Source organism: Protopterus annectens, chromosome 13.part0, assembly GCF_019279795.1.
Source record: "Protopterus annectens isolate FY-2018-M chromosome 13.part0, PAN1.0, whole genome shotgun sequence".
Lineage (NCBI taxonomy): Eukaryota > Metazoa > Chordata > Ceratodontiformes > Protopteridae > Protopterus > Protopterus annectens.
In genome coordinates, this window is record NC_056747.1 from 638,018,904 (window position 1) to 638,034,962 (window position 16,059).

The window sequence follows — 16,059 nt, forward strand, 5'->3', positions numbered from 1 at the left end:
TGGTGTCTTATTTTTATGTCACTCCCCTACACTTTTACCTTAGTTTTTAATGGTGCATAATCAGAAATAGTTACTGGATGTGTGCTGAAGCTTTAAATTAAATACATGCGTTTTTATGAAATATAATTTCTACCTAATCTACTAGCCCAGTTGTACATTATGGAATAACATGTAAATTCTGTCCAGGTCCCTGCTACTGAAATCACATCTTCCATACCAAATATTGTCATAAATTTCTTCAAAAATCTACTCTCTTTTGTCTCTTCTAGGTCACCATAATGCATCCTCACTACTGCAAATCAAATTCCAGTCTAAACCTATAAATAATATTCCTTGCTGAAATCTGATTACTTCTCTCAAACATTTCTTAACCTCCACAATAGCAGCTTTCAGTGGAACATACATACATGCCACTGTAATCCTCCCTCACCTTGCCAATAGCCTCTTAATAGCACAAATCTACCATTTTTGTCTTTCCCCCCTCATCTATCACTACTGGAGCCCTTCTAACAATTAGTATAATTACTCTCCTTTTCCTCTGTCCCTGTTATTCTGTTGAATATCTATCCTGAAATCCTCTCTGTCAAATTCACATGCTCATTTCTTTCCAAATGTGCCTCCTACAGCATTGCTATTTGCACCCTGCATTTCTTTATATAATTCAATACTCTTTCCTTTTTATCTATACCAGTAAGGTCATTCATTATTAAAAATAATATGGACAGCATAGCCATCATGATACAAAAGCTATTGTTCACATCTGACAGTTTTCTTGATTGCATATTTGCAGCTTTTGTGTTACATGCATACACCAATATCTGGCAGGCTAATCTTTTCCACAGTTATTTCCTCCCATCTCCACTTCAACCTAAGTCACATTTTTCAAGACTTTTTGTTTTAATGAAAATTCTCAAACAAAAACCTAAATACAAAACACTCCATCCCCTATTAACCTTGAACAAACACACAATATTATTTACCTCTTCAAAACATTAAGTTTAACCCTCTAGAAGGAAATGGCCCCAAATTGACAGCTACGCCTAGAGGCATTATCTAACCTAAAATTAAGGATACCCATGCTAAAATGTATGCTACAGCCTGTGCTCCCACTTGCACTGATTTTTGTCTGCTCTTTTCTTATCTCTCTCATCACCTCTCAGACATGAAAAATAGTTTGTATGCTTTCAAAAAACATTAGCTTTTAGCCCTAGAAAAAGTACACTGGCTATCTATAAATAAAACTAAATTGTTCACTGTTCCATTAACTGCATTAAAGTATTAAGGCTGCTAGGGAGGTTAACTCTTATTCATGTCCCATAATTTCAAACTCAATTTTTTTCACTGACCTGCTTGCCATTGTACCTTTAAATTTTGCATTTTCCTCAACAAAGAATACTCAGAATTCTTGAGATTAGCTGCTTGCACCTGCAGGCAAGTTGTCTCTATGGATATGTACTCAGCAACGAGTCTTCGTAAATTTCACACAGAAAAGAATGTACAGCTGCCCTCTGCTGTAGACATCTTTAAGTCCACTTAACATTTGTCAGTGGAAAACAAATAAGCTAACATCTTTGCAGCTGTAAGAAGCTTAGCATTTTCATGGCTTTCATTACTTGCTCTTATGTTTAAAGCTTACATGCTTACAAAACACCTGCTTGCAGCTTAAGCCAAAGGTACTAATATAGACATTCAACCTTTGTAAAATAAAAAGAGAAAATACCCTAATTCTACGTATAATAGAATCAGTGCACTTTTACACTCCACCCCAGCAGCCCAAGACCACAGCATATGAACAATGCACTTTTTGTCCAGCCTTTTTTCTTGTTAAACTGAAAAAATCTATATTTCTGACAACTAAATAAGTACTTGACCTTAATATCTTTAAAACGTACAACAGCCACTGAAAAGACTCCACCCACATTTAAAATATCCCTGACTACACACTACACAAAACCGTTTTACTGTATATAACATGCAGTTTATATCATTAAATATTTTATACAAATTCTGAGAACAAAAATGTTTACTTACAATTGGTTTCCCCCTTTTAGTGCCCTTCTAAAACATTAATGACATGAAGTGGCGTACATGCTTTACAGTCCAAGTTTAACACAGTCAACAAAAGTCCAGTGATTTTCAGCCACTTTTTCTTGCAAAATCATATTTTACAAATGTGATAAGATGCTTTATAGTCTTCCATTTATTCACTAATTTCAGAGTTGCTGGTCGTCTTCCTGTTCATCTCCATCTCGCCACACCAGAATCTGGTTCAAGTCCAAGGTAAATGCTGATTCTTCTAGTCAACTCCTGTGCCGTTTCTGTCTCTCAAGCATTTTACTTTAGAACATTGGAAAATAGCTCCACTGACAAAGTCTCTCTATGAAACTTAGCATCAAAAGAATGAGAAGCAGAGTGTCTCCTCCTGTTTGCCGACACACTTTTTGCTGGATATTTCCCCCCTAGCCTGTTCTGTGTCAGAAAATTACTTTGACCCTCCAGGAAAAAAAAAAAAAATCCGAAGTCAGCTGGGTACAGCAGCTGGAATCTTGCACCTCTGATTGCTAGGATAATTTTCCCTCCCTTCAGATGGTGCACAGCGAATAATCATTTTCTTCAAATAGTCTGCTCATAGTTTTTAATACTTTTTCCTTCTGCCACAATTTTGTCAGAATCAACTCTGTCTGCTGGTATGATCACATCTTTACTAATATAGGTCTTGACTGCTTTCTCAGGGCCAGGTTTGGAGCATACATTCGATGTGCCCTTTCAGTTAAATTCTGCTGTGGAACACCAGTCCAATTGCTTATTTATGCTTTCATAAAACAATACAGTCCCCGTTCCTTCCAGTTTCTCTGGTATACCAGAAAATCTCAGGTTTTCTCGGTGCTCTCTGTCCTCCAACTCTTACTATTTCTTTAAACTGTTCTTGTTAAGAAACCTCATTCGGACAGCTTTTTCTTCACATAAACCTCTGATTTTTGCAGTTTTGTCAGGTCATATGAATGCTAGTTAAAGCTTCTTCTATTTTTCAGCCTTTTGCTGTTTGAATTCATATATTCCTTCAATATTTCATTTACTTTAATCACCACTGAGTGCATTTGATTTATTTTTTCCTCTAAATACTGGAAGCCATGTCTGGAACAAAGCTGAGGTTTGAACCGCTTTTTTCTGAACAGCTGCAGAATCCTCCTCAGCGTTTTCTCTTCACCATTTCCGACTGATTTTCTTTGGGTTTGACAAATTTCTTCTTTGCTAGCATCCAGCCAGTATATTTACTAGCCAGTAACAAAATAAAAAAAAAAAAAAAATCAATGGCACTTTTTTCTCGCAGTTTCTGTTTTCACACCGGGAAAGCTGAAGTTATGCTGTTGATCAGTGTACAGCCTTCTTGGAAGTCCTCAGGGTTTCTTAACTATTAATCTTGTGTTCTTGACAATGAAAAATACAACTCTTACAAAGCAAACAAGTCCTTCAGAAGAGTGCATCTCTTCTCTGGAAAGAAATTACTCAAGCTACTAGATGTATGCAGTACATCAAAGCACTGCCTGTCTACCAGTGCAGTTACTGTGGTATCATAAAACATTTCACTATGGATAACCAAACTCCAAAACTACAAGCACTGGAAATGTTGAAAAGTAATGCCCAAAACATGAAAGAGTGAAAAGGTTAACTTAAAAGTGTGTATGTGTGTGTGTGTGTGTGTGGGGGGGGGGTTATGCCCCATGCAACTCTCATACCTCCAAACATATATACCAACTTAATATCCTCAAAGGAGAGAGAAATCCCCCAAAAGAAGTGAATCATTGCTGGTGTGGACACACACAGAGAACAACGTCATGTAACTCAGAGACTTTTTCTTTGGGCAACTGGCGCTCAAGGAATTTCACTTTGATCACCTGCAGAGAAGCTAAAATACAATGCCGTCTACTTGTACTACAGGACTGGCTACATCAAAAGAAAAATATAAATGACATTTTGAGGACTGCATATAAATGGATGCCAAAATGATGTTCCTTTACTGTAACAAAAACATTTTCCTTTATTGCTTTATTGTTTTTCCCAGAACAGCAAAACAAGAAAAAAAAAGGGGGTGAGAGAAAGAAGAAATCTTACTTTCTCCATGGTAGTCCAGGCTTGTCGTAACGGTGTCATAAAACAATTGGGGAGTGGCCCACCTTCCCTGCAGATATTAGATTCAATTTCTAACCGCACTGCATCATCAAACCCTAATGGATGAGTTGCCTGAAGAGAGAAGTACCTGCAGGGAAGAGGAAGCAGGAAAAGTTAATAACCATAACATAATTGTCATAACAAAAAGTCAGTTAAATTAACAACCATAACATACTTGTCCAACAAAAAGTTAGTTCTAGATCAAGGGCTAATATGTCTGAAACCTTGACAATTTTTTTGCCCATTAAAATATGACCATAGTCATTTTCTGCGCCAGAGAAGACCGACCAGATATTCATATTTCCACTTATTTTTAATGTAAGCAAACGTAAGACTGAATCAAACAATGAAGCAGTTCCAATGAACAGGTTCAGTGAACTAAAAATCAAAAGCCTTTTATTAAAAACGTTAGCGCTTTCACAGTTAATACACTACTTCTTCAAACGATATGATCCACATAAAACATGGCCATTATTTAAAAATCCAACTTAATGTTGCAACCAATCAAATGATGTGGGAGATCATCAATAAAGGAAACAATGTGACAAGCAGTAAAAGAAGAAACATCATAGTAAAAAAAACTATAAAAAAACATATCATCAAACTGTAAAACCATCTCAATACGAGTACTTCCTTTCTCAGGTTTTATATGAATGTATCACATGATGAAATTAACTTTTTGGATGTGAAGACTTTCAGGAAGCATGATGGAGTTTTCTGTATGATTCATAGGAAGGATTGTCATAGAACAATTTACACAGGAGAAGTGACATTTTCAGGAACAAAGGACAAGGCTTAAGGATGTCCAGGTTGAAGCCTGATAAGTTTGAAATAGATATGAATGATCTGAAGAGTAGGTTGAAAGGTAGGGGTCTATAGTGATTGTGACACAGAAACCTCACTTTCTGATGTTCATAGATTTAGATCTACTGTAGCTAAGCCATATTTCTCAAATGATGGTAGCTTGTCGTACACCGATGAAACTAAGAGACATTTTGTATGGGTTCCTATGTATTTTGGTAGCAACATTAATTCTATAACTGAAGTTGTGAAGAAATATTGGCCTACTTTAACTAGTGACCCAGACATCAAGAGAATAGTATGGGATATACCCAGTTTTTCTTTTAAGAATAAAAAGTCTCTTAAATGGATATTATGTTATCCTAGGAAGAGGTCACATAATTTGCTGTCTGATACTCTTTTTGTTATGCTTCCATGATCAAGACACAACTTCTGTACTTATATTGACTCATTTGGGTTATTTGAACACTCTGACACAGGGAAGGTTTTCATCTTTAATGTTAAGGCTAATTGTGATATCTCAGATGTAGTCTATTTGGCTGTATGCTGTTCATATTCATTTTTTTATGTAGGGAAAACTAACATCTCAAGGACAGGATAAGGCAGCATATTTACAACATAAGGAGTGATTGTACTACAAATGCGTTAGCTAAACACATAAATGCATATGATCATACACATAGTTTTAAGTTCTTGGTCATGGAGAATGCTATGTTTAATGAACATGGTGGGAATATAGAGAAATATTACTAAGGCTAGGTGGACCATTAGACTGAGGGCGGATGTAGGGAAGGGTCTCAATGACAAAGTACCACTGAAACCCCTCCTTAACGCAAGATCCTTATGCAAATGATAGGAGTGATTTTTTTTTATATACAAATGTCATGAATGATTCTTAGTAGTTTTTTTTTAGCTTTTTATAAGTTTTACAGTTTGATGATACTTTTTTTTATAGTTTTTTACTATGATGTTGTTTCTTTAAGCTTTTATGCTTGTTACATTGCTTTCTTTATTGATAATGTCCCACAACATTTGAATGGTTGCAACATTAAGTTGGATTTTACTGGCCATGTTTTATGTGGATTATAACATCTGAAGAAGCAGTGTATTAACTGGGAAAGCGCTAAAGTTTTTAATAAAAGACTTTTGATTTTTAGTTTACTGAACCTGTTCATTGGAACCGCTTTGTTGTTTTGATTCACTCTTATATTTGCTTGGAATGAACTTTTGTTTTTGAGTGAATCATTCATCCTCCGTGCTGCATTTCTGTTTTTTTTTAATGTACACTATCATGTAGTATAGATGCCAAAAAATGCATTGTTGTATTTATTCCAGCAAAAATGAAGCATAAGTCTGAGATACTAAATTAAATGGACTATTTATTAATACAGATTTAAGCCTTATTATTCTATGTTGCTTTGACAACCCCCCCCCCCCCAAACACTCCTGAAAGGTTTGAAGAAAATTCTGTAAATCAGTGGAAGTGCTAAGCTGCACCTGTTTTGAAGGAAAAAGTTGGTGTGACAGTTGAGTGTGTTGAAATGGGAATGATCGTCACAACTTAAATGCTGGCTACACTGAAAACATTTTGGCAGCTGTGGCATTAAAGTTTGGCATCTTGAATTTTGGCTTGAAACTGCTATAACGCCTACAACATCAGTGCTGGGCATTTAGAAAAGGGCACAGCAGTTGAGACCTCTGATAAAAGCACTGCAACATTCACATCAAGGATGAACATGCTAAAAAGGGTGTATAAGTTCATATGACATTATTAGGCTAGTGGCCCTAAAGCCATTACAAGCCTATCCATGTTAATCTCAAGTTGCCCCAATTGTCCTTGGTTAGATGGAAGTAATTTGCAGAGTGACTTTATGTTCAACACCGACTACCCCTGTCCATACGGGACTTTGGTCCCATTCCCTGGGGTGAATTTGTGGTCTCCCATCCACCTGTCTCGGCTGCGCTGGAATAGGGTCAATGAGGACTTCACGTAAACTGGAAGCTTATTCCAGAGGAGCGGCAATCTCTGGAGATATAGCTGTCTCTCCAGCATGCTCTCTCTCTATGTCACAGGCTCAGTTAAGTTCCCTACACTAAGTGACTCTTGTGCCATTTGGCTTGCAGATGTGCAGCATTTCCATCAGGTGCAGAACCATCCCATCAGGGAAGGATATTTTATAGAGAGGTGTGGCAGCTGTGACAGTGGTGCTGTACACATGGTTTATCTACTGAACTTAAGTGCTAAGCAAACTCTTGTCATTAGTACAACTGATAACACAAGTGGGCATTTCCAGTGGGAAGATGCTAAGGACATCTACATTAATAGGCAATAACAGACTTTAAGGAATGACAGTAGAACTAAAGAGGGAGGAGGGGAGCACTGAAGGACCTGTAAGTGACGATACATCAACAGATATATGTTGTCACCTTGAGTCGGATGAAAAAAATTATTAAAGCAAAAAGGAGCACATATGGACAAAGACATAAACAAAGCAAATGCAAAGAACAGCAGTCCAGCTGTATAAAGAAAGAAGTATGACACTGGCAAAGACAACAACAAACAGAAAGCAACACTGGGAAAAGGGTGAAGGGTTGCAAAAGAAATGGTTCTGTGGAAAGATGATGCAACAGGTAGTCTTAACTGATTCCAAACACTGAACAAATTCTACTGAGGGGAGGGAAGAGTGAGGTCATGCAAGATTAGCACGAACAAATAAAGATCCTCAAGCCTTGATGATGAGATTACAGTGATGAGGGAACTGTAAGAGTATCTACAAACCAGAAAAAAGGGGAGATAACCTCATGAAGCTAAACAAAATAACCAAACCAACGCGAGGTGATAATTAAGAGACTGTTGGTTGGTTTTAATCAGATGACATTTTTAATTAAGACTATTTAATGAGTGGATTCACTTTTTTTGAAAACAGTTCTGATGAAGTCCACAACAACGCAGATGAAAACGCGTAACCTGATAATAAATTTTGCACATTTTATGCAGTCTTTGGTGTTCTTAACTAGTCATGTTGTGAATGAGGACATAGTTTGCACCTCACAGTGGTTTGGTTAAACTGTAAGAATATAAAGAGAAGAAAATAATAATCCCCTTGCTTATGCATATATGAATGCAGGTTTTATGAAAACCTCCCTCAATCCCTCGCCTTTAACCACCTAGTTTAATATACTGAGAAGACGGAACGGTCTAACAATCTAATTCTGTATCCCCTCTTGCCTAGCAAATTCCACAGGTGGTGATGGCTGGTCATCATGGGGTTGCTGTAGGAGTCAGCTGAAACTCAAGGCATGGATGGATAGTTTAAAATTAATGCCAGATTTTGATAACTTTTACTTCCTTTGCTTATGCTGCTACATCTGTTACACTAGCTGTAATAAATGCTGCTTACTGCTAGAGCAGTTTCCAGAAGTCTTGTTCTGGAATTTATGGGACTCTGTTAGTGGTTTCCAATGGTTGGTGGCTGATCTTGACCTTTTACAGCATAACAATGCAATATTTTAACAAAGTAGCCAGGCCAGCTCCGATGTATTCTTGAAAGACTCAAGGAGCCTGTTATACAATCCAGACCAACAATCCACTAGTGTTACTTTGAGCACTTTGTCTTTGTTTAAAGTTTATTCTCAAGAAAAGTAGACACTGTTTTTCACTTACTATGACATACAGACCTTCCTGTTCATAATCTCAATTAACCGGTTGACAACTATGACATTCATTCACTTGCTAGTATACTCAGATGATTTAGTGCCCAAGGGGAAACAATGTCAGCAAGAATGTAGCCATTTTTCTTACTTGGCACGATGCAGGTGCTATGTAGTACAACTGAATGTTCCGAGTATATCCTGGGAGTAAGGGTTTTTCATCCAGGAACAAGGAGGTCATAACATCCCAGTATTCTTCACTTATAAGGCCCATTATTAAGTACAATGCACCTTTCGGCATGTACCTTGCAAAGCACATGCAGCATGTGGAGAGACCCCAGAGGTTCCTCACCAGAAGAATCCAGGGCCTCAAACATCCACCATACACAGATAGGCTAAAAGCCCTATCCCTCTACTAAGTTTCATACAGACTCCTCAGAGGTGACCTCTGTCTGGCATACAAGGCGATCATGGACCCCACCTTGATGGGACTGCTGCATATCCGCAAGTCAAGCCCCACTCGAGTAACCCACAAGTGTGGCCTCAACCTTCATCTGTGACATCAACAGGACTTGTTGGCGGGCCAGATTTGTGTCCCAGAGGCTCCCTCATCTATGAAATAGACTCCCTCTCCACATCAAGCAGAGTACATGTTTATCCCTTTTAAAGCGCAACCTGGACAACTGGATGGGAAACAGAAAATATACCCCTGGGACTCCACCCATGTCCTTGCTGGACAGGGGGATTGGGTGCTGATTTGTCTAAACATGGGCTAAACTCTTGGCTAGCTTATAAGGGTCTCAGGGCCAATAGCCTAGTAACCTCCTATGATCAGAAGCAAACAGAAGCTATCACTTGGTTTAAAACTTACCTGAAAGACTGAAAGATGTTCTGTAAAAAATTCAAGAATTTCCTCATCAATTAACATTTGAATAATCCAAATGGATAATTATGGGTGACTTTAATATCTATGTGACTGATATGGTCTTAGCTCATGCCAGACAATGCCTCCAAAGTAAGAAGGAATAGGAAATAGGATTTATTTACATGGTTACCTCTGCTACCCACCTAAAATGATACTTTCTGTGTATGATCTTCCAATCAGGAATGATCATTACAAACTTGGCAGTACAATCTGTTTCCTGATCTCATCAATACCTTTTTCTCTTTCAGCCTGGGGCTACACTCCATTGACTCTGAAATGGTCCAGAAAAAGGATTTGTACAATACTTCCTAAGGTGATCTGATGCAATAATTCTTGGACTGCAACACTAACACACACAGTTCAATTTCACGATCTTATGCATGGCCACGGCTAAAGAAGTCATGTAAGCACCAATACAATACTGAGCTATTTTATATTAGCATTCAGGATTTCAATTACAGGTGGTTTAGATTTGCATTTCCATTTTCTAGTAATTGCTGAAGGCAAACATTTGACAACATTAAAAGAGCAATGATGATATAGAATTTAAGAAAATGCCACTGTTGTTGGTGAGTCACTGCAGAAAAAGCATCTGACACAGTAAGCTGGAATTAGGGCACTGGAAGCATTTGCATTCTCCTAATACAGTGTGTGTGTGTGTGTGTGTGTGTGTGTGTGTGTGTGTGTGTGTGTTAGCTTTTCCCGGTTACTGGTCGCCACAGCGGAACTCCGGTCCGCTAATGACTGGCAGTAGATTTTTACATGCCGAGTTGCCAGCCCTGATGCACAACCTTCAACGAAGGTATGCCCATTCACGCATGTCTTCACACAGAAGACACTCTAACTGAGAATCGAACAGGACAACGTCTTACTGTGAGGCGTCAACGCTACCGCAGCACCACCACAGCAAATAAGGTTAATTAGGAGGATAGACGAATGATTGGAGGCAAGACTTTAAGTGGGAGAGCTGCTCTCTGATAAGGTGTGTCTGAACACAGGCATAATTAGCTTCTTGTGAATGCACTCACAATAAAAAAAAAGTATAAACAGAGGCAACCAATGACAGGAATCAGAAACCTGTTTTCTAGGCTAACAGATTTAGCTTCTATGCTCTGAAGAGGTACTTAGAGTTTGCTCCCTTTGCAAGACAGTTTTATTTTTAAAAAAAGCACAAAGATCACAATCAAGGCACTTTATGTGATGGTCTAAGCAGATAAGACACAAAGGGAAAAACCCTACCATGAACTCTGTCAGTCACAAGCAGACTTTTTGGTGACCTCTCCCGGGGATAACACTGGCTTTGGAGACATTTACAAGTCACAGACATAATCTAGTAAACGTGACACAATGCTACACTACTACACAAAGAAATTAAAAATTCCAGACTGGGTACTTATCACTGCTCTGGATGGAGTCAAGAGACAAATTCTGAACAATGTGTGTGGCCAAAATGAATTAACAAAGGTACAAGGACCTCTCCAGTTTATGCAAAATGTCTTACAGACACCTACGGCATGGGCAGGCTAGCCTTGTATAAGGATGCCTGAAAGCTCTGGATGGTCTGATGTCCACCTATGACATAATCCCATATGTGATGATTTATATTGTAGTGGTAATCTTTGCAATGAATATCTAGGAGAATACAAGATGATCTACACCTCAAGGTGTTTAAGAACAATCTTTCTGCTATAGCTTGCTGTTGAGGAAAAATATTTCAGAATCTTTGAATCTCTGCTTGTACTCAGTAGGAAAAACTTTCATGAGCATAACATATACTGTATTCTATGTTTATTAATAATACTCAAGGAGTCAGGGGAAATCTCTCGGTATAGATGGTCAGCCAAAAAGACTGTAGTAGAAAATTTGTCAAACTTACACGGTGCAGAAATAGCTCCTTTGTATTTGTGTTATAATGTAGTCATTTAGATAGGAAATGATTGCTTTTACTTTTCTTAAATATGTAAACAATGTTGCTAAATGTGATAAATACCCTGGGGATTGTGGGTAGCCCAAATGTCAGAGATGAAAACTGAAAGTAACATTGCTCTACTGGAAATCTGTGTTAATTTCAGTGGGATGGTCTTATTAGAGTGAGTAATTAGTTATCGCCCATGTCCAATGGTAATATGTAAGCACCTTCACCTATAAACAGAAGCTGTGTTTTCAAAGTCATCATTCTGAAAGACTTTTGCATTTATGGCTTTGTTAAAATATGATAAATCTAAAACTGGTCTCTGCATTTTGCACTTCTTGGAAACAAAGCAAAGTGTGGAAAAGAAACTCAGACAAGCTAGATTGGAAGAGTATGCAGCATACTGCCTTTTTTAACAGATAACCCATTAACTGTAAACCTGGTGCACCTAATGCAGAGTTTTTCATTTGGGCAACAAGCTGAATTTGTGGTTTCTTATGGAACTCTGGTGTATAAACATGACCTACTGCCTACGGAAAGTAAAACTGAGTAAGGAATGTACCACAACAACAGATGCTTGAGTGGATCACTTTGGTAGTCATAACCTTTGGGACTACACTTGCACATGAGGCCTGAATTCTGATATCCATCCCGGCATCCAGAGATTTGCACCATTCCTCCTGGCCAGGATGACAACTCCTTCCCAGAGATGCTACCACATTCCTGAAGTGCAGGGGGATGTTATCCTATGTCATTTTTTCATGTCCAAGAAGCCCCAGGTATGGCAGTTCTTTAAACGTTCCTGCACAGGTCCCCAGGCTTTCAAAGAATCCTTGTAAATCCTGCCTTCCCTGATCAAAGCCAGTTCAATGCAAAAAGGAAGTCTGACTACAATAACACAAAAGAAAGTGGCAGATGAGGAAAAGAAGGGATAGACTTGTATCCACCTAAGTTCCTGGATGTGCTGAGCTGCATAAGAAGGGACTGCAGGTGAAAAACTAAACTATAACAGTGATCATATGCTGCTATGGTATGTTCCTTACTCAGCTGTACTATGTACTTTGGATCACTGAAGCAGCCATAATCTTTGGAAAGATCCCCTAAAGTTCACTTGTTTTAGGAGGTGACTCCTTTTCTGGAACAGGATGCAGGTGGCTCTGCAGGATAGCAAATGTGAAGCCAGCACTGCTCCAAGGTAAGAAGTCCAATCTCTAGTACTTAGAAAAGATGCTTACAAAGAACCAAACAGCAACCCTCAAAATAGCCTAGGTTCTTACTCCAATAACAAAAGCAGTAGTAGTTGTTATGGTGCTAACAGAACATGGCTTCACTTGACCCTTTAGGGTCTTAACAGGGGTAAAGTAGCAGAAAATAATACAGTGGGCTAGCCATTTTGATGCAGTCTGTTTTGAAACCAGGTTCCCCTCTTTAATAGCAGAAAAAGAAACAGAAAGCTGATCAATTTTCCTCACATCATTGGTTCTAAGTAGACAATATCTTAACTGCCTGTAAAATGCTAGGGGAAGGAGGATTTTCTACCCCCATTCTGTAGATTAGAGAAAGAACTAGTGCATTTGAACTGATGTGTTCAGTGCTAGACCTACCACAATCCTAGGCATGACTGACTGCTTAGTGTGTAGGCTGACCCTGTCCTTACAGAAGACTAAGACCTGATCTACATACAAGGGCAGAGAGTTAAAAAATTTCCTTAGCGGATGTAAGGGTCACTGGAAGAGTCATTTTCCATGTCAGAAACTTGACAGTGTACTTGCAGAGAGTGCTTGGGTTACTTCATCTAAGACAAAGGTCAGGAAGAAGGCCCTGCAGAACCCCTTTCAAGAACTGCTTAACTGGTACTAAAGAGACCACAGGGGAGGGGGTTCATGGATAGACAAGAGTAAAACAGTGCACAAATGTACCTTCATAAAATACAGAGTAGTCCTGGCTGCAAAAGTTCAAACAAGTAGACAAGTTCTGTATGAGATCTGTAGCTATATTGCTTGGTGTTCTGGTGACAAAAAAAATGGCCTTCACCACTTCACCTAAGCAAAGACCCATAATTTATCTGTAGTATACACAGAAAGGGTGTTTCCCTGTATTAAACTGTAGCAAGTAGTTATTATAGTGACTTGCTACAGTTTGCTCACTTTGAAAATACAGGTCTTTATTCTAGACAAAGAGCTACTTTGCATCTCTGCAAGAGCTCTTTGTTAAACTGTGTCAAATACCTTCAAACATCTTTCCTAAACTGTAACAAAGAACTATCCTAGCCCAGTTTTATATTTCAGCAACTCTGGAACAGACTCTGCATCCACATACAACAAAGTTCATTCCTGTCCATATTCAAACACAACTTGAATTTATGAATGGGAAACAGAAAATGTACCCCAAGACTGCCCCCTGTACAATTAATGGCCACAGGCAGCCCATTAAAGCTTTATTCCCATGCATGGGTCCCCTCAAATTATCTATGGCATGATCCCAGATATTCTAAATAGGGGTAATATATATAATTATTGACCATGGAATAGGTAAGGCCAATCTCTAACCTAATGGGATAGACTCATTTAAGCACAAAAAGTGAAACTGATTTGGCTTAAAATGGCCTGCAAGGATAGCTAGCCTAGTACGTAGCTTCAAACCTATGACTTCTGATATAGCTATCAGGGACTAATTTGCACTTTAATTACAGTGCTGACTGCATCCTCTCCAGTTTACCCCACCCTTGCTACAGCTTCGCACTGTAGAATAAATTATGCTCCAGGTGCTAGGAAAAGTCTTTGGCAGCAGAAAATCTTTTCCATTTGGCTAAGTGAGACTTTAGAGTATTAAAGCCTTCTAGCTTCCTTCAGTCTTTTTTTTTTGCACATCCTCTGAGAACATGTGTCAAAAGGGTAATAGAGTTAAATTACCCATGCTGGCAGTTTAGAGTGTGCAGGTTAGGGTGAACCAAGGATGTTTGTTTGTTTCTCTATTTATTTATATTTGTTTTCCAGGTAGAGCATTGATTTCCATGGACCTTTTTCAGACTCGGCCTAGAAGTGGTGTCTGGTTAAGTGACTTGCTCAGGGTCACACAGTTAGGAAATGGAGGCTGAGGGAATCAAACTTTGCACCACTGCACTAGGTCAAGGGGCTCACATCCTAAGTCACAATTACTGTATTATCCACTGCCATCTGCATCAGGAGAGAGAGAAGTAACGCAGCCTCAGCCAAAAAGGTGCTGTTGGCAGCATTTTCAGCTTCTCTTCTCTTACTTTTTGAATCATGCCATGAAAAGGAAGAACTGGAGGATAAGAGTATAGAAAAGGACTTACCCAAACAAAAGAGAAAGTATTCACTGCCAAAGCTTTCCTGAACTGTGTGCCAGAGCAAAACTTTTTCAGTTGTTTGCTGCACCGAGAAGCAAAAAGTTCTATTTTTGGCACACTCCACCTATAACTGGCAGCCAGAGAGCTGCCTCATCAAACATCTACTTGTGCAGATCTATTGTTGTCCTACTCACTGAACTGTCATGGGCACTATACTGCAATAGGGATGTAAAACACCATCAAAGTTATCACTGATTGCAAAACAATCTCTCTGGATTTCCATGGCCAGCATACAAAAAACAGAAGAATGCACTGCTTCCAGTTTGTTTATGTGCTGTGTTGTCAGTTAGATGCAATACCCCTGGGCCTCCAGAATGGCATGAAAGGATTTGAGTGCCAGAATCACTACCATTATTTCTGTGGTGGTGATCTGGCTGCTGTTTCAGAATCCCTGTACCCTGAGATTGGTTGAATGGTCTCCTCAGGCGAAATATAAGACACCTTTAGCCAGAGTCTGAGCCACATAGCCTATCTGAAAGGAACATCTAGGTTTATCTTTACTGGCTGACTCCACCATGCAAGGGAGCAAGGGAATGGTCTCTTCTAAGGACTGAATGCACTGATACCACACACATCTGGGGTACCAGTGTATCTTCCTCATATATAACCTTGCTAGAGGGACTATGATGATGGTTGATACCATGTACACTTGTACCCTTAGAAATTCTCCTAAGACATAGATCCTGTTGGTCATGTCCTGAAAAAAAAATGAATCAGGAAATCCATCTTGTTATGGGGGAAACATGCCCTATGTCTATGTCCAACGCTTTTCCCAGGAAAACCAGTATTCTTACAGGCTCTAGTTTGTATTTAAGCAAGTTAAGAGAGACACATGCAGAGAGGTTTTAAAAGCAGACAGGGTATAAACTAGTACTCTCTCTCTCTCTCTCTCTCTCTAACTCCTCCTACGGAAGGGCCTGGATGAGGCAGTCACACATGTAGCAGTATGTGTGAATACCCTTTACTCTGCAGTGAGCTACAAATTCTTTAAATACCCTGAGTGAAGTAGCTAACCTAAAAGGAAATTAGATGAATTGGTACTGTGCTCCCCATAATTCAAATATGAGAAAGCACCCGTGGTCCCTGTATATGGGAAAATGGGGGTAGGTATCCTTTACAACAAGTGTAACCATCAGGGCCTGGGTAACAGGAGGAATAGAACAGTCTGCAAACAGAGCATTCTGAACTCTGGAATATTAAGGATTGTTTTCAATCTGGGCAGGTTGAGAA

General features: G+C 39.0%; 1 protein-coding gene across 1 annotated transcript in view; it reads right to left on the bottom strand.

Annotated features, from left to right (window-relative positions):
* The window catches only part of AKAP10 (A-kinase anchoring protein 10), a gene marked incomplete in the record, with an annotated part of 1,224,755 nt that overhangs the window by 366,208 nt on the left and 842,488 nt on the right, over window positions 1-16,059 (bottom strand). Inside the window, 1 exon segment of the mRNA XM_044054325.1 lies at window positions 4,114-4,258. Within this exon segment, the coding sequence (XP_043910260.1) occupies window positions 4,114-4,258 (145 nt within the window).